This window comes from Mchenga conophoros, linkage group LG13 (genome assembly GCF_057382185.1).
Source record: "Mchenga conophoros isolate Kocher_MC1m ecotype Shallow Benthic linkage group LG13, M_conophoros_male_GT1.1, whole genome shotgun sequence".
Taxonomy (NCBI): Eukaryota; Metazoa; Chordata; class Actinopteri; order Cichliformes; family Cichlidae; genus Mchenga; species Mchenga conophoros.
In genome coordinates this window covers 25,636,208-25,658,617 of record NC_140538.1, presented here as the reverse complement: position 1 = coordinate 25,658,617, position 22,410 = coordinate 25,636,208, and the positions used below count along the sequence as shown (strand labels likewise).

At 40.7% G+C, this 22,410-nt stretch overlaps 2 protein-coding genes across 3 annotated transcripts; one reads left to right on the top strand and one right to left on the bottom strand.

Annotated features, from left to right (window-relative positions):
• Positions 1 to 5,357: 5,357 nt before the first annotated feature.
• Positions 5,358 to 16,123, top strand: sgpl1 (sphingosine-1-phosphate lyase 1). 2 transcript variants are annotated; one of them, XM_085297469.1, is made up of 14 exons: positions 5,358 to 5,582; positions 8,069 to 8,234; positions 8,658 to 8,725; positions 9,025 to 9,172; positions 9,322 to 9,401; positions 9,632 to 9,760; positions 10,120 to 10,208; positions 10,307 to 10,415; positions 10,500 to 10,598; positions 10,685 to 10,831; positions 12,387 to 12,625; positions 12,723 to 12,869; positions 12,952 to 13,072; positions 13,926 to 16,123. In XM_085297469.1, the coding sequence occupies exons 1-14, from the start codon at positions 5,571 to 5,573 to the stop codon at positions 14,067 to 14,069; spliced, it is 1,698 nt and encodes a 565-aa protein (XP_085153595.1). In that variant the 5' UTR covers positions 5,358 to 5,570; the 3' UTR covers positions 14,070 to 16,123. The 2 variants fall into 2 exon arrangements, with proteins under 2 accessions (XP_085153595.1, XP_085153596.1); XM_085297470.1 differs by lacking the exon at positions 5,358 to 5,582 and adding an exon at positions 7,031 to 7,622.
• A 3,065-nt stretch (positions 16,124 to 19,188) lies between these two features.
• On the bottom strand, positions 19,189 to 22,357 carry pcbd1 (pterin-4 alpha-carbinolamine dehydratase/dimerization cofactor of hepatocyte nuclear factor 1 alpha). The gene is made up of 5 exons (XM_085297471.1): positions 22,201 to 22,357; positions 21,366 to 21,497; positions 21,189 to 21,269; positions 20,299 to 20,387; positions 19,189 to 20,156 (listed from the first exon to the last, which is right to left on the bottom strand). The coding sequence occupies exons 1-5, from the start codon at positions 22,201 to 22,203 to the stop codon at positions 20,093 to 20,095; spliced, it is 369 nt and encodes a 122-aa protein (XP_085153597.1). The 5' UTR covers positions 22,204 to 22,357; the 3' UTR covers positions 19,189 to 20,092.
• Between the last annotated feature and the right edge of the window lie 53 nt (positions 22,358 to 22,410).

The following is a 22,410-nucleotide window of genomic DNA, read 5'->3' as shown; positions in this document are numbered from 1 at the left end:
CCTGTGGCGACGAAGAAGATGAAAATAATCAAAAGTGATGCCAATGAGACAGCTTGGCTATAAAGAGAAAAAGAAACTCCAAATGATGCCCTGAGATGTGCCACAAACCCTGGAAATCACGTTTCCCATTTTTTCTACGAGACTGAAACGTGTATCTACACCCCGAGTTCGTTAAATGTTTTAACTGATTAAAAATAACAACGCAACTGCACCAGTAACTAGAAATGAAATATCTGAAAAACATTAAAGGACATATTTTAAAAATAAATAAATAAACTTCTGAGTGTAGTCGCACTTACGTTTGCAGGCCTGCTCCTGACAGGCGAAGCTGGGATAAAGACGTAGTCCGCTCTTGTAGCTGGAGGCAGCAGACAGTGTATATGTGCAGGTGACAGTGAGGGATGGATGCGCATCTCTTGTCACTTTATATGGCCTTTATCTTATCTGTTTTTTGCACCGTGGACGCCTGAATCAACAGCGCTCGTCGAGTGGCCAATCAGCTTCCAGGCAGCGAGTCCTTCACCCTCTCCCTCATCCTTCAGTGTGCTTGCATTTCTTTGTGTATTCATTGTAATAGTTAATTAAATACATGTGGATGGCAAAGTGCCACGGATGTATGTCAGGCTAATAATACTCCTATTTTATGGACTAGGGTCATGTTTTTTTTCTTGGAGAAGGTAAACATTACGAGCCGATTTCCATAAGTTTGTCTGGGGGCAACAAACATGCAGCGTTCAGGATTGTGGTGGTCCTAAACTACCACTCTGGGAATCTTAATATATCTGTTTATTGCTTGTATTTATCATTATGCCAGCTATTCACTAATTTCCCTGTTTTGCTGGTCAAATGCTGGAGGTCCTGGTAGGAAAAGAAAACCAAACCATTTTGTGAGCTTTGCTTTGACCTCGGTTTAGTGAGGTCATGCGCTTGTTTCTGTCTAGTGAGATGCTGGTCTAGCAAAAAAAAAAAAAAAAGCTTGACACGAGACACAATATGGATCTTGTATATATGATGTGATACTCGATTACAGATTACCTTTAATTCCCATTAAAGCTTTCAAGGCTAGCTGTCTTCATCTTTATTGTTATAGTAAATCATAATGTGTTTATGAAAAGACTTTCGCAATGGTTGAAAAGTAAGCAACGTTTAGTTTTATGCGCAAAAGGTGGAACCGTATTCAATATTTGTATTGTGTTTAATTAAATATCACTGTACACAAAGTTTTATTTTGGAAATATTATCCGATCTCTATCCATAAGAGGTACTTGTAATGCCACATTTTACGCACTCAAAACATCGGCACATGCCCTGCAGAGCACATTATTGCCAGACTGGCTTCTAAAATCAGCTCCATGTGCACCAGAGTACGCTAAAAACCGAGATGAAGAAGAAAATGCAAAAGTTCTCTGCAGTTATTATTTTAATATTGTTTATTGTTAAAGATTGAGAGACTCTTTGCGATTCTGCGCACATCACACTGGTAAGGCGGACGTTAAAAGAACTTTAAGCTCCTACAAGTTGGTCCTTACTTATTGCTTCGATGAGTCTTTTTTAAAGATTATTTTACCTCTTTGTTAGCTCAGAAAACCTTACCTATATTAAACAAGTGTTGTTTTTAAATGGCATATATTTGGATAAACATTTGCTTCTTGCGTTAGAGCGCAAAGCTCCGGTATTTGGATAAGACAATTACGCATGGAGCAAACTAAAAAAGGAGAGGTGGGAAGGTGAAATCCGCTGTGTAAATCGATGATACAAAGGGTCTTTTTGTGTTTCGCAACAATAAAAGCTCGTTTTCTTCTATAATGTGAGCCTGTGTCTGTGCGCTATGACATCTCCAAAAACTTGTCCAAGATCGCCACAATTCAGTGACGCGTTGCTATTTTCTAATAAAACTTTATTTTAACACATTAAAGATTAGAAAAAAGAGTCAACAGTGTGCAGATACGTTCTAGCCTGGGTAAGGGAGGAAAGGGAAGCGTGGCGGGGCTCAAGCATGATTTACAATTGCCAACAAAGGATCACAAAAAGCTCTCCTTAACTTTCTGTCTAAATATGTGTTTTGGGAACAATCTGATAACCATATGCTTTCAATAAACTGGACAAATATACTAGGGCGATAGGAGATGGTGCCTTGCTGTTATAAAAGGCCCGAAAAGTCTAAAGTAAACTGAATATTACCACTTTACAAATATTCATTGATGCCAAATCCATATTAGGATATCGTGGACAGGTGTGGGTTGAAGTTGTCAGTCTCTCTCCTTGATTTTTTATCAGTGTGCTGTAGTGTCCTGCTTGTTATGCAAAGTATAGGCAAACATAAGCGGCCAGTTGCTGTGGTAATGGTAGATATCGGAGCAGACTTGGTACGAAAAGTGATTTAACAATATTTAACAATAAACTAAGCAAGCTACCGAGCAGGTGATACCTGCCTGATGCTCCTGATTAATACTTCCTCTGCTACTTCACTTTACAGTCTCCTTTGCTTATTTATTAAACGAAATCTATTTATTATTATTTTAGCAAACAGAGGTACCAGGTGGGGCTTTATTTTCGTCTTCGGCTTTTTGTCTGAAGGACGTTTTGAGGGGGACAATCAAAGTCCAACAACTCGCTGACCAGATTGTTGTCATCCCAAACTAGCAGCGAAGCCATTCAATGTGCCCCCCTCCTCTTGTTCTTTCTAGCAAAGAGCTGCCGGGAGAGAAAAAAAGGAAAAGGAAACTTCTTCAAGAAAGGAAAAACATCTTAAAAACATTTAATTGCAACCCGGATGCCATATGTACACCTCTTGTGAGACCCCTCAACAATATGACTGCCTTTTAGAAAGTATGGAGTGCGCCTTTGGAGACGTGTGCGCTTTTGGAGAAGTGCGCGCGTCGTGACCAGCGTGACCCCGAACACACTTTACACAAGAAGTAATTCACTTTTAATGTGCTTTGGAGTTTCCTTTCACAGGCAAGGCATTGTACCTCTCACCCCAGCTTTTGAAGACAGTGTACACCAATTATAGCGGAATAGGTGTCCTTTGGAGACAGTTTGTCTTTTTGTAAAGATTGGAGATTTTAAACACAAATAGGACGGTGGCTGCAAGTCGCCCCCTTTCACCCTCTAAACTACTACATAATGTTTTTTTCTTTGTTTCTGATAGCTTATTTGCGAAACCTCGTGTTCATTAGCGGCTCTTTGTAGATAAAAAAGAGCAAATGTTGAATTTTCAGCGAAGGGATGGTAGCTTCAAGGGACATGTGACATTAAGGTTTTAATCAGTTATAAATGTTTGATTTAGACAGTAAAGATAACCTATTTATAAAAAGTTATTTCTGTTGGCGTTTTTAATTTATGAAGACTATTTTAGTCTTCTACAGAACACGTAAAGAAATATGGTGGATTTGCGCTTACCTGTCTGTCTGCTGGCAGGAACGTACCTGAATAAATCAAAAATATGATTTTATTTGCAGCGTTGTATATTAAGTAAGACAATAAAGAAATTATTTAATAAACTTGTAATTCAACAAACATATGTACTAATCGCCCAATTTCGTTCGCAACTCTAGTGAATCACAATGAACAGTTAACAAAAAAAGAAAGAAAAAAAAGTCAGTTCAGCTGAGTTGTTTGATGAAAGTACACAATCTAAAGGGTGAAAGCTTCCATATCAAAATCCCAAACAATTGTAATTAGCCTAAAAGCACAATTCTGGAGAAGTTTTCAAACCTGTCATATTTCAGGTTTAATTTGGGTTATTCGTATACATCATAGTATATATGATATATACACATAGTAAGATGCATGTAAAAATTGACCCTGGCCAAGACTTTGTTCATAACAAGTGCCTATATTCAATTTTGAACAATAGATCTATTTAGAATATAAAAATTCCCATCGAACAGCAATAAATATATGATTGTTCCTTAATGAGTGTTTCAGAAAGCAGGGGGAATCTATTTTACTGGTATTACAGCACTCATTTTTAGAGGAAAAACATCTATTACCAGTAATATCATATCTTCTTTTACTTAAGAAATGAAAAAAGAACAGTCATAATAACTCAAATATGTTTTATTGAAAGTGAAAATGGCGAAAACATCATTCTGGAACAATTGGGAATTATCATATAAACATTTATAACCATTACATCCATTAAACACTCTGCTCAGTTCTGTATCATTAAAAAAATATCATCACTATCGTCTATAATGATTAATATAAACATTTTTTTAATAGTGTAACACTTAGAACACAAAACATAAAAGTTTCAGGTTTACCTCAGAACAGCCTCATTGCACAAGATTTGATAACACCTGTACCACAGGCTAAAATTTTAAAATGTTTGAATTTTGTATCTTTTGGGTCACTTTAGGGGAAAAAATAAATACATTTCAGGCTAAAAGAATTATATTTAGGATGTTTTTACTGGTTTTATATGACAAACAGATGAAGAGCTCAACTCTAAATGTGATAAAAGTGACGCACAGACTATCCAGGGCAATTTAACTACATGGACTTCAGTTACCACTACAACAACAAAAGAGCAAAACACATAATGTGTCTGGGTTATTGTGTTGGTTTAGCCTTATTCCACAAGTCAACCTAGTTTAATAACTTTTTATTCATGTTCTTTTAAGACGATCAATTTAATTTTATCAATAAAACGGCAGCTGTACAACTACTTTTTTAATTGTCTCCAAAAGAAGATATCCCACTCAAAAATAGTGTATTTAGATGTGCAGTTACAGTACCCGGCAGCTCTGCGGCGCTGTTTTCCCTTCTAGACAGAATTTCGTCTTGTTACACAAAATGCTAAATGAGGCGTTCACTGATGTTAAAATATGTATACTTTAAGTAGAATAAAAGTAAACGATTATGATCCAGTTGTAAACAAGAACGTGTCTATCAAGGAATGAGAGCCATTATCTGTCTTTATAATTATCTGAGAATCAGAGAATGTGACCCTTAGTAATATATGTTTTTAGATACCTTTTTTTTTAGGTTGCCAAAAAATTGATTGTTCTCCGCTGAACAAAACTGAAATGCCGAAATGATCTGAGCAATGCACAGTCATACATCTGAATAAATGTGGATAAATTAAGATTTATTACGAAAAGGTACTTTGTTGTCTGCTTGTCAAACATTTCTGGGGTAAAGGTCACTGACTCGAGGCGTAAATATTTCAATAAATACGATGGTTTCCATGGCATTACTGGACTCACATGACGGCAAATTGTCTTTTACGTGGCGTCTCTGAACGCAGCATTTCACATCCAGTTGTGGGTGTGAAAACGTGCGACGTTCCTGCGACTCGGAGAGAAGATCTACAAAGCACGCGGTGCCTGGTAGATTGGTAGATTTCACAGCGGCACAGCATCATCAGATCTACACATGCGCAGACCGCGTGCAGTTATACGCGAGTGTATTTGTGACTTCCTCAATCAGGGTTAGCTTGCTGCTGTGTTTGGTAGTAGCATGTAGATGAGAGCAGAGGACTCATAGCAAAGGCTGCTGGAGGTGACTTCCCCGAGAAGCAGGCTAAATAAAGGGAACTTTCGGTGACAGTTTGCCTCGAGAACATGGACTACTGGGTAGGTGTCTCTGTACTTTCTCTCCGTCTCACGTTACAGGCAGTGTAGCAGACGGGACAATGACAGTGCGGCTTCAGGACGCCCGAAGAAGCAGACTTGTTTATCAGTACTGAAGTGAGCTAATGGCCCGAGTTGTTTTCCTGTGAGGGATGCTCCGAGTCCACAAACACTGGCAGGCACTCTTGTTATGAGAGCTTCGTGTTACAGACATATGGTTGTTTTTCAGGAAACATTTAATCTTCATCGATACTTTTTGGCCTTGTTATAAAAAGATGGTATACAAGATGTAACTACAGGTTCATGGTGCACTTTTATTGGTTTAAAGTCTAATAAAATAAGATCCTTCCTCTTTGTGTGCGTGTTTTGCGGCTCATTCACTATTGTTTATTGTGGCTGCCTCTGTCTAAAAGTAGAAATCCTGTTCAACATAAACCTGCAGGAAGTTTAAACAAAGCACTACTCTTAGTAGTCCCACGGGAGAGTTGTTTAAGGTTGTGTAAGCAGTGCTTTTTTTTTCTTTCTTTCTAATTGAAGTAATCAGAGGCAGACAAAAGACATGGCAGCTGGTCTGAAACAGATCTGCTGTCCGGGCAGAAATCACTCTGAGCTCCTTCAGGTCATCACAGGAGAGAGAAGAATTATCTCAAGGGGGGAAAAAAACTAAACAAAAAACATACTTTTGATGTTGACCTAAATATCGTTTGATACTGTGGCAATCTGGAGGCTTTGTAGAGGTTTAAATAAAAAATTTCCAGACGCCACATCTGTAATTATTCTCCCCCCTCAGTGATCTCCTCATCTCTCTGAGCTTTGGTGATGTTTTAGCAAGCTGACTGTTTTTTCCTTCATGTATCCAGGAGCAACCACCTCACGCCCAGTATATTTCCACGAGAACATGACCTCCCATTTGAAACAACAAAAGGTCTCATTAGAAGAATAGTTAAATGTTGTATAGGGTGGGTTTGAGCAAAAGAATGGGTGTCCACTGTTCAACAAGGAGTAGCACGAAACTAGTACAAGAGGCTTTGTGTGAACCTGGTGTAGGTTTTCCTGAGGGGAAGCTGTGTGTGTGGGATCTGAGGCTGAAGTAGAGTCAAAAAAGGGAGTGATCTAATCTTTATTTATTTATTCATGTATTTATTTATTTGTTTAGTTGACAGATGTGTGACAGCAATCAAATGTGGGCGGTGTGCTAAATTACATGCCTGTCATGACTCAAGTCAAGCTTCCCATTCAACATATGTTAGTTGCTTATTTTCTGTTGCTTCAGTCAGCTCTTTGCAGCTGATCTTGCTAAACCTGTATGAGAACAGGCTGTCCAAAACAGGCAGGTATGGCAGCTGCTGTCTGGTCAGGGGGTAGGACTCCCATGGCTCACTAACAACCCTTTACCTAGGATTTAATGGGGGGGGGGCAACATCTTAGGTTGTTCTTTCACACAGTAAACGGCCTTTCCGTCGCACTAAGAGGACTCGCCTCATTGTGTTATTTTTGCTGTGGCAGAACAGATTGTGATTAGTTAAGATACTGCTGTTGAACCTTAAGCTTTCTTATTGCAGCTGAGGTGGCAAGTCCTCATGATCAAACTGCCTGCTGTTATGTTGTAAAAAGACTTTGTGAGGGAGATAATGCAAAGACAAATTTGCTGCGCTTATGCAATCCCATTGACGGGCACTTCACTGTGATTAAGGCTCACTTAGATCTCCTCGGGCTAAATCATTACATGCGCATTTGAACTGACAGGAAAGTATTCACCTGTGATCGTGCTTTGAAAGAGACGTAAATTATACCTCGTCGTAAATTTGTAGCTCAGTCTTTCCCGTCTCGTCTAATCATGACTGATTACCTTAATGGGCTCGATGTGTTATGTGACTAGTGGGAGGAGTCTGCTTGTAGATCTACAGTTCGCTGAACGTGTTCTCTCACTTTCACCTGGTGTACCGAGTGTTGGCTGTCTCTTCACCTGACAGTCAGGAAAAGTGCCGAGTGCGTTTAAAGTGTGTGGGGGTGGGATCTGTAGGTCTGGCAATGTCTTCAAAAGTAAGTACTCGCACTTGAAAGATTAGTTACTTTCCCTTAAAGTAATTGGATGTGTTGTCAGTCACTGTCTTTGATGGTTTATGGCCTGACCTGCAGTGTTTTACTGGATGCCTGTACATCTGCTCCTATTGCACAGTCACAAGTCATGTGTCTTGTTTAAAAAAAAAAAAAAATTCAGATTAAGTGAGATGAAATTTAACTGTTACCTCATTTTGCAGGAAAGCAGTCATTATGCTGTCAAACAGTGACTAACTTTCTCAATACATGGCACTCAGTGGTAGCTTCCCCATATCACCATAGTCGTGTAAGAGATCTGTATCACAGGAAACATGAGTGCTGTTGACTGAATAGTTTGAGCCTTCTGTAAATCCAGATTGTTGTTAGAGAAAAGCTGATGGTTGCTCTGCACTTCTCTTGTAATGCATATTGTGTGTCTCTATGTCCAGAGTGCCTTGGAGGTGTATAAGGAGATGGTGCTGCTGTATTTGGAGGAGGGCCGGCAGCAGGTGAACTCGCGCTGTGCCCATCTGGAGCCGTGGCAGATCATCGGAGTGACAGTGATCACCACAGTGGGAGCACTATGGGTCAAAGGCTTCCTCTTCCAGCAAGAAAGTAATCTTTCACACAATAAGAATGGGTCCAAAGTAGGCCTGCTAGAGTCTTTGAGACTTGAGATAACGCATGTAATCAGCTAACCATCTGCTAATGTAGTGCACACTATCTGGAATTGCGGCACAACCGAGCAAAGCCATCATTTGTCTCGACTTTCTAGATCTTCCAATGAATCGGTGCTTAAATTCCTCAGCGAGTAGGTCAGAACCAGCCATCTGTAGCTCTCTGAGAGGGAAAGGTCAGAGTGTGGCTTCTTGGTAAAAATCTAGCTCTTTAGTGTGTTTGCGAGCAGAGTGAAAGGGGCTCGTGACTACGCCTTCCCTTAACGTATGATTATGGGTCACAGTCAGCTGCTTAATATTTGTGGATGCATGCATGCTAACATTTCACCACAGCTGCTGCCTTGTGTTTTCTGGTTAATAGGTCTGACATCACGAATCAAGAAGCAGTGCTTTAGACTCATCAGAAAAATACCCTTCGTTGGCGGGGCAGTAAGTATCAGTGGTAAATCTCTTCCCTTTTTTATTTTCCCCCCTTCTGGTGTGTGCTGACGAGTGTCTGGGGTTATTATGAGTCATTCTTGGATGACTGCATATCAAAGTCATGGAGGGGGATGGGTGGGAATGACAGACCTTTGGCACGATTAAGATGATGCTCTGGTGATAACATGTGGTTACTTCTGTTCAGTCAGCAATACTGTTACTTCTCCTATATCCATTTTAGGTTATGGGTTACGTTACTCTACTGCTGTTTGTGCCTGTAAAGTAACTCTGTCCTCTCTTTGTATCAGATCCAGAGCCAGCTGAACAAGGCTTTGGATGACATGTCTGCTAGTCTATTTACCCTCAAGGAGGGGATGAGCTACACCACAGAGCTTCCCTCCAAAGGTCTCTCTCAGGCCAAAGTAATGGAGAAAATCAAGGAGTACGACACCCTGAGTAAGTCCTCATTCAGCCCTGAGATTCCTGCTTCTTTATCAGTATTTCTAATCTTCATTGCTGATAAGAAAACTTGTCTACTTATCTTTCAAAAGGATAATATCTTTGAGAAAGCCAGTGGTTTCTCAAGACTCAATCTTTTGTTGCAGATGAGGTGAAGTGGGATAAGGGATTGGTTTCTGGGGCAGTGTACTGGGGTGATGAGTCACTGACCAACCTCCTAGTGAAGGTATGCATCTCTGTATACATTTGCAGATTTTGGCATTCCAAGCATTAATGGCCAGGGTCAAGCTTGAATACATTTTGGAGTTTTTACAGTAACAAAGTAATTTTTTTGATTTCATTTCCTGGTCGGTCCTTTCGATGACATTGGTTTCACCCTGGTTTGAGGTTTGCAGTTTATGCAACACTTTACTACTTTTGTCATTCATTTGTTTGTTTGTTTGGGGTTATTTTTAGGTATATGGGGATTTTGCATGGAGCAATCCACTCCACCCAGACATTTTTCCTGGCGTACGGAAGATGGAAGCAGAGGTTGTCAGAATGGCTTGCACACTCTTCCATGGTGGGCCTAACTCCTGTGGCACAGTAAGTCACCATACAGTAGACACTTGCAAGAAAAGGATTTTCTTTATCGGCAGGATTTCCGTCACAGTTATACAATAATAATAATAGACAGGGACAATTTAAAACCCACTTCTAGTCTAGTCTCCTTAATAGAAATACAAAGAAATAAAATTGCAGTTTGTGTTGTAACTCAAAGTCATGAAAAGTTATAATGAGACTTTGCTGAATATCTGACCACTTTTATGATCAGTGAAGAAATTCTGGTGATCCCAAAGATTTCTTTTTTGCAACTCTGTTATCAGACCGATGCACAAACCTTTATCCCTACATTTAGAAAAGGTGGACTGAATTTGTCTTATCCTTGCCGCTCCTTTGTGCAGGTCACTTCAGGAGGAACCGAGAGCATACTGATGGCCTGCAAAGCATACAGAGACATCGCACACGAGCGAGGCGTCAAACACCCTGAAATGTAAGCCGAGCTTTACAGGACACAGGGTCCGTGTCAAGGCTTGTTCCTGCCAGAGAAAGTCATGAAATCATTTTCGTGTCCTGCTTTTGTTTCCGCAGCCTTGCACCTGTGAGCGTCCACGCAGCTTTTGACAAAGCGGCACATTATTTTGGGATGAAGCTGGTTCACATTCCTCTCGACAAGAAAACTATGAAAGTGGATGTGAAGGTGAGCGAGAACACGCGTAGACAGCATGTGCTGACTTCTGTTTCCAGGCATTATTTATTCCAGTGTTGTTTGTTCTCTTTCAAGGCCATGAAGAGAGCCATCAGCAAGAACACAGCCATGCTTGTCTGCTCAGCTCCCCAGTTTCCTCATGGAATCATAGATCCCATTGAGGAAGTAGCCAAGGTTAGAAGTGCACCATTTTTTTTATATGTACTGTTGACAAAAACTGGGAAGTCAAATCCCTCACACTTTCTCTCGATGTGTTGCAGCTGGCTGTACGCTACAACATCCCGATGCATGTGGATGCCTGTCTGGGTGGTTTTCTTATTGTGTTCATGGCCAAGGCTGGTTACCCACTCGCCCCATTTGACTTCAGGGTAAAAGGTGTTACCAGCATCTCTGCAGACACACACAAGGTAAGGAGTGGCTGAACAGCCTTCAGATCAAATCTTTCTAGAACAATATACATGTGTGTGTATATTAGAGATGGACCGATCCGATATTACGTATCGGTATCGGTCCGATACTGACCTAAATTACTGGATCGGATATCAGAGAAAAATAAAAAATGTAATCCGATCCATTAAATATCACGAAAGCACCTCACAAAACTTGCAACACGCCGTAACTCACCTCAGAACGTTAGCACGTCGGAGCAGTATGCATCACGTGATAGAGCGGCTGTGGGATGCTGGACCTGTCGGTGGTCTGGATAGCATGTGGAGCTTCGCTAGCAACCTGGCATTTCATCTCCGACAAAGTTATCCCCGAGAGAAGTAAAGCAAGTGTGTAAGTCCATCTCTGAATGTTTGTAAAGCATTCCTGCGTTAAGCTTACCAAACGATATATGGAGCGAGTGCCTCTTCTGGCTGCTACTTCAATCATGAAACGGCTTAACGATCAGCTGATCGGCTTTTCTGTCGCGAGTCCGTGTCTCTAGTTTGCTTTTGGCCCACTTTGCACCAGAAAGAGGAAACCAGCGGCTGAACAACAGCAGCACGTTTAAGCTTGATCAGCTGTTGTTAGAATGTATTTAATATTACTTTCTACACCAGGATCTTTTTCTACGTAGCTGACGCTGGTAACTGTGCAGGGGCGGATCTAGCAAAGTTTAGCCAGGGGGGCCGATAGGGCATGAACAGGGAAAAGGGGGCACAAAGACATACTTTTCTTTCTTATTCTCATTTAAAATGTCTAGCTTTTAATAAATAATTATCTGACACCCAAAGTTTTAATTTGATGCAAAATGAATAGAAGTCAATTACTGTATATAGTAACTATTAAGTCTAATATATATACCCTAGTAAGCTATAGTACTTTTTCCTTTGGGAAGGTACCATCTGTGCAGTCTGCAATTTTGTTGAAGAAAGATGTTGAATCTATTTAATATTTCCTGAAAAATAATTGATTTCTGTGCATTTTTTTTTCACACTGCATCAAATTAAGGTTGATTACGTTGATTAAGCATCATGAGGTGGAGCGTGAGGGGTGGTTCCCTATTTTTTATTTATTTATTTTTGTTGTTGCTGGGAGTTGGAACCCTATTAGTTAGGTTGCTTAATATTTACGCTAAGTACTCTTTAAAATACCAGAATAGGGAGGATGGTGTAGGTTTAAGTTTATTAGATTGATCAGTATTGCTGAACTATGAAATATTTTTTTTTTGCATACAGGTATAACAGAATAGCTTTAGTGTAGTTGTTGTTTTAAACTTGAGTATGAACTTATACAAAATGCAGCAAGATATTTTAAAAAAACAGTTTTGTTGATTAAAAAACACTATATCGGATTCATATCGGTATCGGCAGATATCCAAATTTATGATATCGGTATCGGACATAAAAAAGTGGTATCGTGCCATCTCTAGTGTATATATACATACCACACATAGATTGTTCTATGTGTGGTATGTACAGGGATATGCTTGTTTTAATTCTGCACCTTGTGTGCATGTGTTACGTTTCTCTCCAGTATGGCTACGCCCCCAAAGGTTCCTCAGTGATCCTCTACAGCGATAAAAAGTACCGTCAGTACCAATACTTTGTAGCTGCTGACTGGCAAGGGGGGATCTATGCCTCACCCTCTATAGCGGGCTCCAGGCCAGGAGGAATCATCGCCGCCTGCTGGGCGACCATGATGTATATGGGAGAGAACGGCTACGTAGACGCCACCAAGAAGATCGTCAGCACAGCTCACAAGATCAAAACAGAGTAAGACACAGACTTGTTACACTGAACATAATAAATTACAGAGTCTGTAATTTATTATCTTCTTTAAAATTCTTCTGTCTTCTTCTCTGTTTGTCAGAATCCGCAAGATTAAAGGGGTGTTTGTGTTTGGGGATCCGGAGGTGTCTGTGGTGGCCATCGGCTCGGATGATTTTGATATTTTCCGTCTGTCTAACGCACTGACGTCAAAGGGCTGGAATCTGAACACATTGCAGTACCCGTCCAGGTAGATGTAAAACAAACGATAACGTCTCAGTAAATGTGATGGCATGATAAATATTTACACCTCACAATCGTTGCTTTCACAGCATCCACATTTGCTGCACAGTTTTGCACACTCAGCCAGGGGTCGCTGATCACTTTATTCGTGATGTCAAAGAGCAGGTCGCCATCATCATGAAGAACCCCAAAGAGAAAACTACAGGAATGGTGAGTTTGGTTTACTTATCTACATAGTCATCATTAACATGTGGGTTTTTTAAGAAGTTTAAATAACACAAAGACATCAATCTTTCTTTATCATTACATCACAGTTTTGCTTTGATGATCCATGACAGGATGTTGTAATCCTATTGTAATGACAGGGTCACAGTCTGAGCCTACTGCATATAGATAAATTCATACCTTATTCAGCTACTTCACCTGACTTTGGACTGTAGGAGGAAACCAAGGGAGATTACATATTACTGTAGATCCAAACTATACCTTTATCATTCAAATCAAGCTGACTTCACCTTTGTAGTGCTCGCTAGTGTAGCCACTGGAGAGGAATCATGCTGAGTGCTGTGTATTTAGCTTTCTTTTCGGTTTAACATTCTGTGGGTATTTTGGGAAGGGAAGTGGCATTTTGCATTGTTGCTGTATAAAACCTTCGATTTGAGTCGACACAAGCAGCTATTTTGTGTGCCAGCTTTTAAACTCCACCCACGTGGGACAAGCAGCACTGTGCCCGACAGGTTTGTCAGCAGTGTAGTTAACACTGAGAACAGATCTTGCTGCAGATTAAGGTGAATTCCATATAACTAGAAGTTAGTTTCTCAAGTTTCATTTGTTCTTCAGTCAGTTCACTCATCACATTGGAGAGGTACAAGAGGTTATATGAATCCAAATGCAACAAAAGCAAACAAAAACAGTAACATCTGTGCTGCCATTTAACTGGAATTTTTTTATTAATGCAGCTGCCTTCTGCGTCTGAAAGTATATAGCTAAGAGAAAACCTGTTTTAGGAGACGGATGATGTGTCTGGATGTTTGTAAGCTCACTTATGTTCCTGCTCTTGCAGGGAGCGATCTACGGCATGGCCCAGGCCATCCCAGATAGATCCCTGGTCACGGAGATCTCCCGAGGTTTCTTGGACTGTCTCTACAGCACTGAGGTGACCAAGTCAAACATCAGCCACATGAATGGCAACGGCAAAGCCCACTGAAAAGGGATTTGTCCCTCCTGGCCCGACAACACTGCATGCAGGGAAACGCTCTCGCCTCCTCCCAGAGCTCTGATTTTTAAATCGTTCAACGGTTGCCTTATCTTGCATACCTGCACTATATATATATATATATATATATATATATATATAAAAACAAACATCTGCAGCAATCTTTGAAGCACAAGCCATTGTCATTCTAATCAGCCTAGAGGGAAATTCCTTGTAACACTGCGCCTAAATGGTACAGAGAAGACATGACTGGGTCCAAACGAGTTTTAACCTCTGATTTGATTTTAAATTATGTAGAGGAAATGTGTTTGTTTTTTCTGTTTTTCATTTCGATTTTAGCTTTCATTTAATACACGTCTGTCATGATATCTACTGATTGCATAGTAAAACCTTTCAGTTTTTTTAAAATACCAGAACATTTCAATGCCGTCACCGCTTCACTTCACTGTCCACGACGACTTTGCAAAAACAAACTACTCGAAAGCTCAAAATGTGCTAGAATCGCTGTGCTGCCTGTAGCTTATAAACTGATGCACTGCTCTGAACTGGCTGTACATGCCTGTGTATTATCATCAAAAGGGTGGTTTAATGTAAAAGCATTGCAATGCCCTAAAAACTACATATCAGGTTAATATGTACATCACTTGAAACCAGAATTTATCTGCAAGCCTGAACATGTATGTCCTTGTTTTGTTAGCACTCATTTACCTTCATTTGTGGTTCATCTACTGTGGTTGGTATCATAGACGGTGGGAATGGGAGTTTTTAATGTTATTAATATCCACTAAAACTCTTAATTTTAATAAGAGAGAATAGGGGCATTAATATTTTGAAAGAGGCTAGTGATATCCAAAGCTCTCCAGCTACTTATCAGTTACTTGGATAATCAAGTAGCAGAAACTCAATTATTCCTCTGTATTCTGCAAAGTCACCTGTGTGTCACCTCGTTGTAATAATTTGTGTCCTAATTCAATCTACCTCAGTTTCCACTAAATGCAAACGTCATTATTTCATCCAGTGAAACCCATTCAAACTGGGCGTCAGTTTTCCATTTCTCACATAACAAAAGCGTTACAGCATTTGGGGCATTTGACCGACTGCACTAAAGTGTTTGTAAATACACTGAAAGGGAACATCTCCGCTGTGACCGATCCACAGATGGAGATTCTTTAAACTTGGGAGAAATCAGCTGTTTGCCCTGACTGACTGTGGACATGATGTATTCTAGTAAATATCTACTCAGCAGGATATGTTACTCACAGATTGATAACTTAACAATGCATACTGTAACACCAAAAGGACCTTGCTCTCTGTTTCTCACGAGCTTTCATCTAACGTTGCTGAAAATTCCTTGAATTTAGTTCCATGTTTGTGCAATATGTAACTTCTCCTTGATGAAGTGTAACAAATGGGAATGCTCTACATGTTTAGCAGAAACATTGTAGTGAATGACAACTTATCAGCCTTGATTAGTAAATTTTAAGCATTTGTGTGACCGCTCCTTTTTGCTTCATTTGACTCTTTTTGTCAACGTTTGTGTTTCAACTGTTTTTATTTACTGGGAGCTTTTTGAAGAGATTTGGCATGAATGTAATTAGTCTCACACGTGCAAGAATTTCCCATCTTGTAGCCAGTGCCTGGTTTAAAGACTGATTAAACAATCCAGCTAACAGTAAAAGTTCATACCATCGTGTGTCCATGCTTTCATCCTGAAATACTGTTGTCAGTAATAAGGTGCGGAAAGCCATGCTGATACAAAAAATTAAAAAGGACTAATCCTATTGCATTGAAGAAATACTACAAACTGATGATTGAATGTTCAAGAACTCTACGTAAGTTGTTTTAGGCAGTAGCTGGCACAGATAACCCTGTAACAGATTCTCTGAAGGTCTGCACAGTAAATCTTCACTGGCAGTGACATTATGTAGCAATGATGTGTTTGACCTTGTGCTGACATTGCAGCCTTTCCAACAACGGGGATTGGGCTTAGCTGACTGTAGCAGATGGCTCTACAGTGATGTTTTCAATAAAACGGATTCAAATCATTTCTTAGTCGTCTTTTTAAGTTACAACAGGAAACAGTGTGACGGGGGAAAAATCATTTTAATGACAAAGTTGAAAAACACTTAGTACACAACACACATGTTGGGACCAGAGGTGTGGTGCTATGTGATGAACTACCAGAGAGCACCGACCACACGCATTTCCACGTTAAGCGGCGCATGTAAACATAGTGGCAGTTTACATACTTATTCATTTGTCACTGATCACGCGATCAAATGTTAGATTGCCTTTATGTACAAATCTTAAAGTCGTCTGTGCACAGTTTCAACTTAGGTTCCCTCCTGCTCTCTCTGTTCCTCGCTTTTTTCCTTGCAGAATAAGTGAATTTGTAACCGGTTAAAACCGATGGGAGGTGTGTGATCTTGTTGAGACAGCTGTTCAAGAGAGGCAGGTGGTGCGTTTCCTCCAGAGAAGTAAAAACCTGAGATGTGTGTGTAACAGCTGGATTTCTGGACACTAGATGAGGCCCAGATATGAAGATTGTGCGGCCTGGTCGTCAACCCAGTTCCGACATAGACCGCCCACAATAAAAGGCCAAAGGGAAACCTGTGCAATATTCATGCTGTCTAATCAGCACCTTGACATGCCACACCTGTGGGCAGGGATGGATAATCTCGGCAAAGGAGAAGTGCTCACTAACACAGATTTAAACAGATTTGTGAACAATATTTGATAGTTATGGGTCCTTTGTGTGAGTAAAAAATGTTTCAGATCTTTGAGTTCAGCTCATGAAAAATGGGAGCAAAAGTGTTGCGTTTATATTTTTGTTCATTATAGGTACAAAATAACCGGCTAAGAATTGCTAGATAATATTAATAATCCAGGTTTGGCTAGGGAGGTGTTTTTCTTTCTTTTTTCCAGGAAAGTAGCAGATGCAAACGAGCTGAGACGTGGACGGAGTGGAGGAGAAGATCCACAGGGGGAAATGGCAGGACCGCCGCGTCACTATCCAGAAGATAGTCATACTAATACTTGTTTTTGTTGTGGTATAAAACTGTTTTGGCTGCTAAGAGGGGCATCCTTTTTGTGAAGCAGACCGCTGGTTCACATCCAGGTGTGCTAGATAGTAGACTTCCAGATGTGTAGAGAAGCACATACCCCCATCACCGTCAACGGCACTGCTGTTGACGGTGACAGATTGATCTTCTGTAGAAAGTATGGTGAATGGACTGCTGAGGACTGGGGCAAAGTCATATTCTCCAATGAAGCCTCTTTCCGATTGTTTGGGGCATCTGAAAGAAGGCTTGTCCGGAGAAGAAAAGGTGAGCGCTACCATCAGTCCTGTGTCATGCCAACAGCATCCTGAGACCTTTCATGTGTGGGGTTGCTTCTCATCCAAGGGAGTGGGCTCACTCACAATTTTGCCCAAAAACACAGCCATGAATAAAGAATGGTACCAAAACACCCTCCAACAGCAACTTTTTCCAACAATCCAACAACAGTTTGGTGAAGAATAATCCATTTTCCAGCACGATGGAGCACCGTGCCATAAGGCAAAAGTGATAACTAAGTGGCTCGGGGAACAAAACGTTGAAATTTTGGGTCCATGGCCTGGAAACTCCCCAGATCTTAATCCCATTGAGAACTTGTTCAAGAGGCGGGTGAACAAACAAAAACCCACTAATTCTGACAAACTCCAAGAAGTGATTATGACAGAATCGGTTGCTATCAGTCAGGATTTGGCCCAGAAGTTGATTGAGAGCATGCCCAGTCGAATTGCAGAGGTCCTGAAAAAGAAGGGCCAACACTGCAAATACTGACTCTTTGCATAAATGTCATGTAATTATCGATAAACGCCTTTGAAACGTATGAAGTGCTTGTAATTATATTTCAGTACATCACAGAAACGACTGAGACAAAGATCTAAAAGCAGTTTAGCAGCAAACTTTGTGAAAACTAATATTTGTGTCATTCTCAAAACTTTTGGCCATGACTGTACAAGAAGCGTTGTCAGAGGAAAGCAGGGAGGATCAATCACTCCTGTCACCCCAGTCACACACTGTTCAAACTACTTCCGTCAGGCAGGAGGTACTGCAGTATCCGGTCCCGAACCAGCAGACTAAAGGACAGCTTCTTTCATCAGGCCATCGGACTGCTGAACAGTGACACTTCATAGACGCCTCGCTCTCACCTACCGGAACTTCAACACTGTGCACTCCATAATGTACATATATGCTATTCTTTTTTCACAATATTCAAACTGCTGATGGACGTGATTTGATTTGAGGCCCAGCGCGCTGTAACTTGTAATTTCAACTGATAAAGTAAATGAAATCTCAAATGGAAGAACAAATTATTCTGCAAGGTTAGAAACACCAATGGTGAGAATTTGGAGGAGTTTGAGTCAGCAAGGGTCAGAGGTCACTAAAATTATGGACAACCCATCACACCTGCTCCATTCCACCCTTGTAAAGAAGCACGGCTCCTCCCTCTAACTGATTCAAACTTTAAGCCATGAAGAACACTTCAGGAAATCATTCCTATTGTTCTCTCTGTAAAAGTGTACAATAACTCTTCATTATGTGGCAGGATAAATACAGCATCTGTCTATCTCTCTATGTAGAATTTTCTGTGGGCAGTTCAGTGGGCTGTAAGCAGGAAGAGGAAGGGTGATCCAGAGTAGGAATCCAGTGAAATATTGGCATCACCTCTTACAGTTTCCTTGTAATATCAGCTGAAAGTTGAGAATATGTAAATTGGGTAGAGTTAATTTTCTCTGAAACCATACAGTTAATTGGGCTGTGAGTCGGAGTGGGAAGAGTGAGGATGACCTAGAGTAAGAATCAAGTGAAATATTGGCGTCACCTCTTACAGCTTCCCTGTATTATCAGTTCAAAGATGAGAATATTGTAATGTAATTTGAGTAGAGTTTACTGTTAATTTTCTCTGAAACTGTAAAATTATTTGGGCTGTGAGGCAGAGGAGGAAGAGTGGAGGTAACTCAGAGGAAGAATCCAGTGAAATATTAGCGGCACCTCAAACAATTTTCTTGTAACAAAAAACCCCAAAGCAAACAACAACACAAAACCCCCCACAATATCAAAAATACAGTACAGCAATTTTTATTTAGTTGGGCATAAGGTCATGTGAACAGAAATGTACAGTATAGTGAGAAGACAATGCTTTGTATATGTTATCAACTCTTACAGAATATATAACATTTTGTTATTTTTAATGTGCAGTGTGAGAATCATAAAGTAATTTGTTATATATCAACTGCTAATATTTCAAAAGTCGAAGTGGATTGAGCAGTAAAATCGTGAAACGCCAGTATACAGAAAACTCGCGTTTCTAAGCCATTCGGCACCCGTACCGTAATATGCGTAAGAATAGTGCAACAACATTTTAGGTGCGGCTATCTTGACTGTGACGTCGTATGTGAGGGCTCACTTGACTGCGGTACAATACGGTGTAGACGAACACAAACTCATTTACGGTCAGGACCTGACCATACTCCCAGTTAATGAAGTTACTGTGCTGCATGCGCACATTACTGTTTTCCTCTCTGCACGTCATGTGATGATGGACCAGTCTGATTGGAAACCTGACCAACACCTTGAAACATCGCGAACCCTTCAGATCACTGTCAAGAAATGAACTTGCTGCCTGTATTAACCATCCTTATGGTTGTGTGACAGCCAAAGCTTTAGCACCCTCATCATTTGGAGCAAAACAAATGTAACACAGTTACTGTCAGACGTGTTCCCGGTATTAATTTCAGCACAGTTTGAAGTTAATTGTATACACATACACTTAGTAAATCGTGTATGTACGATTTATTTAAATACGATGCTGCCCCCCAAAAAAGTTTGACTGGGAACTCCAAACAGATACGCAATAAGCTGCAAATATCAGTTTTATAGCTTTGACCATACAGTTTGGTTTATTGGATCATTAGATATTCTTTAATGACGTTTAAATTTAAGCCAGATTAGTTCAATTACAGTATTTTATTTCTTCGCTTGTTGAGAACTTGGCGGAGCATCGCTCCATTGCGCTCTGGCAGGAATGGGCCTATAGTTGGGACAGAAAGATGAATGTACCATTGGAATTTATACCATTTCCTTAAGCTTATAATTACCACCCCCCTTTAAATAAAAACCCATGTGAAGAGCACTTTAGTTTTCTCTGCCTTGACCGGTGACATTCTGCTCACATTAGAGATGCCTGGTCAATCAAGGTGGCCAAAGAGATGTCACGTTGGGACAGCCCTCCACAGTCATGCGTGCTGAGAGTTATCTGGACCTGCGTTAAGGAGAATGCACAAAGTGGTGAATCAATGCAAATTTGAATGAGTTTTCTTCAAAATACCACTCGACAAAGAGCTTTGCCGCCATTTGTTATGGAGTCATTACAGGTGAAGCATGAGCACAAGGTAAGACCCTGGGAAAGTGTCCTTTAAGGTTTTGACAAAACCAGACGACACCCTGAGTGCCCAACAGGAAACACTGCAAGTTTAGCAAAAGCCATTTTGACTTGGAAATGAGAAACTCACGTGGTATTAATCACATTAATTAGGGCTCGTGCCTACACAAGACACGCGTTTAGTAACACCTGTGTTAAATTACAATTTCATGCTAAATTGGCTGCCGTGTAACATGGATGTAATTAACCGGTTACACATTTGACGCTGAGAAAAGTCTGTTAGCACAATTTTCAGACACAGTCATGGGTTAAATTCCCGACGAAGAGACCTGCAGCTGCCATCTTTAAACGGTTCACAGCTAGCTAGTCGTTTACCTGACATTTGGTGTCGACTAGGTATCTGGTGTTTTAGAGCTTTGGGTGAAAATTACTTATCCCATCTTCCCCTAACCCTGGGTTAAAAAAATAAATAATACTTTTTAAATTCAAAAACAAAAAACACATGTTCTTTATTGTTTTAAGGCAAAAATGACATTTAAGAGAGGTCATTTTGAAGCTAATTCATGATCCCAATGTTGGGCTTTTCTATAGTAACAAAAGCCAGCTGTCCACAGTGCCAGGAAAACAACCCCCACCCCATAGGCTGTAATCTTATTTTCATATATTATTAGGCTTGCGTACCTTATTATAGACATTGAACCACTCAGGATGGTGGTCCAATTTCTCTGCATGTAAAGCCACTCTGGACATGAAGCCAAAAGCCTGGAGGGGGAGAAATACAAAAATTAAAATAAAAAGGTAGAGCGGTTATATGGGTCATTTAAGTTTAAAAGTGATATTTGACAATGATGCAAGAACCTGATTGAAGTCTTTGAAAATAAACTCTTTGTAAATAGCATCTCGTCCAACGACCTCCACCCACTGAGCGTTGCGTAGCAAGGGGAGTATGTGGGCCCTCTCCTCTTCAGTCAGAGCTTGGACCTTACCAGCCTGTGAGGACAGAGCAGAGGGAACAGTGCAGCAGATTTGAGAGGGGCAGTTTCACAAACACAAACTCTGATTGGTTGTAGAGGAAACCATCTGGAAACAATGAGAGGCCACATTCCTAGTTTAAAAATCTAGCTGGTTCAAAGGCATGTGGTGGTGGAGAGGGGGTGGTGGTGGTTGGTCTTTTCCTCTAACACATGATGCAGGGTCACAACACAGGTTCAAAGTGAAATTTATTTCATTCAGCCCTGCAGAGTCAACATTGCATAACATCGTCCAAATAGATAGCATTTTATTGCACAATCTACACATGAACGCTCTGTCCCTAGCTGAGCAGTCACAATTATGTACCAGCAGAGCAGACAGATGTCAGGACCAGAGCCTCAGACCGAGCAGTGACATCAACAGGTATCATAGCAACGGTCTAATCTGCTCGATCTGTGGCATGAATGGGCACTACAGAAACGATTACCGCTGGTTAAAACCTCAAACTTCAAACAAACCTCACCGTGGCTTGCTGTGAACATCTCTCCTCCTCCAAACTCATGTTAGCATGCATGACACTTTATTGTATTTATCTAGCTTGAAAACCTGAAATGTCAGTCTGCAATGAAATCTTATCATGTAGAGCAGAGTGCTACCTGTGACAGCGAGGAAATGTCAACAGCTCCATGTGGGAGACAGTGTAGAAAGGTTGTGTACTCACCATGTCTGCAGAGGCTTTTCATGCACAGGGGAGATTCAGCTCCAGCAGCCTGTTGCACAGATGCAAATCTGCTGTGGGAGCCAGTGAGAGCAACTGGAATAAATCCATTCATGGTCCCCGCCTAGCTGCCCTTGCAGGAGCCTGAGCAAAAATCCTCACTGCTGCTAAGCTATTCAACCACCTATCAGCATGGGTTTAATCATAAACTAT

What these genes read in the sequence shown, in the direction of transcription:
- sgpl1 (XM_085297469.1), top strand. An exon ending in GGCGTCAAACACCCTGAAAT is followed by an intron (nt 10,209 to 10,306) that starts GTAAGCCGAGCT and finishes TTGTTTCCGCAG; the next exon opens with CCTTGCACCTGTGAGCGTCC. An exon ending in CCATTGAGGAAGTAGCCAAG is followed by an intron (nt 10,599 to 10,684) that starts GTTAGAAGTGCA and finishes GATGTGTTGCAG; the next exon opens with CTGGCTGTACGCTACAACAT.
- pcbd1 (XM_085297471.1), bottom strand. An exon ending in TTTTCAAAGACTTCAATCAG is followed by an intron (nt 21,270 to 21,365) that starts GTTCTTGCATCA and finishes CTCCCCCTCCAG; the next exon opens with GCTTTTGGCTTCATGTCCAG. An exon ending in GGTTCAATGTCTATAATAAG is followed by an intron (nt 20,388 to 21,188) that starts GTACGCAAGCCT and finishes TCCTTAACGCAG; the next exon opens with GTCCAGATAACTCTCAGCAC.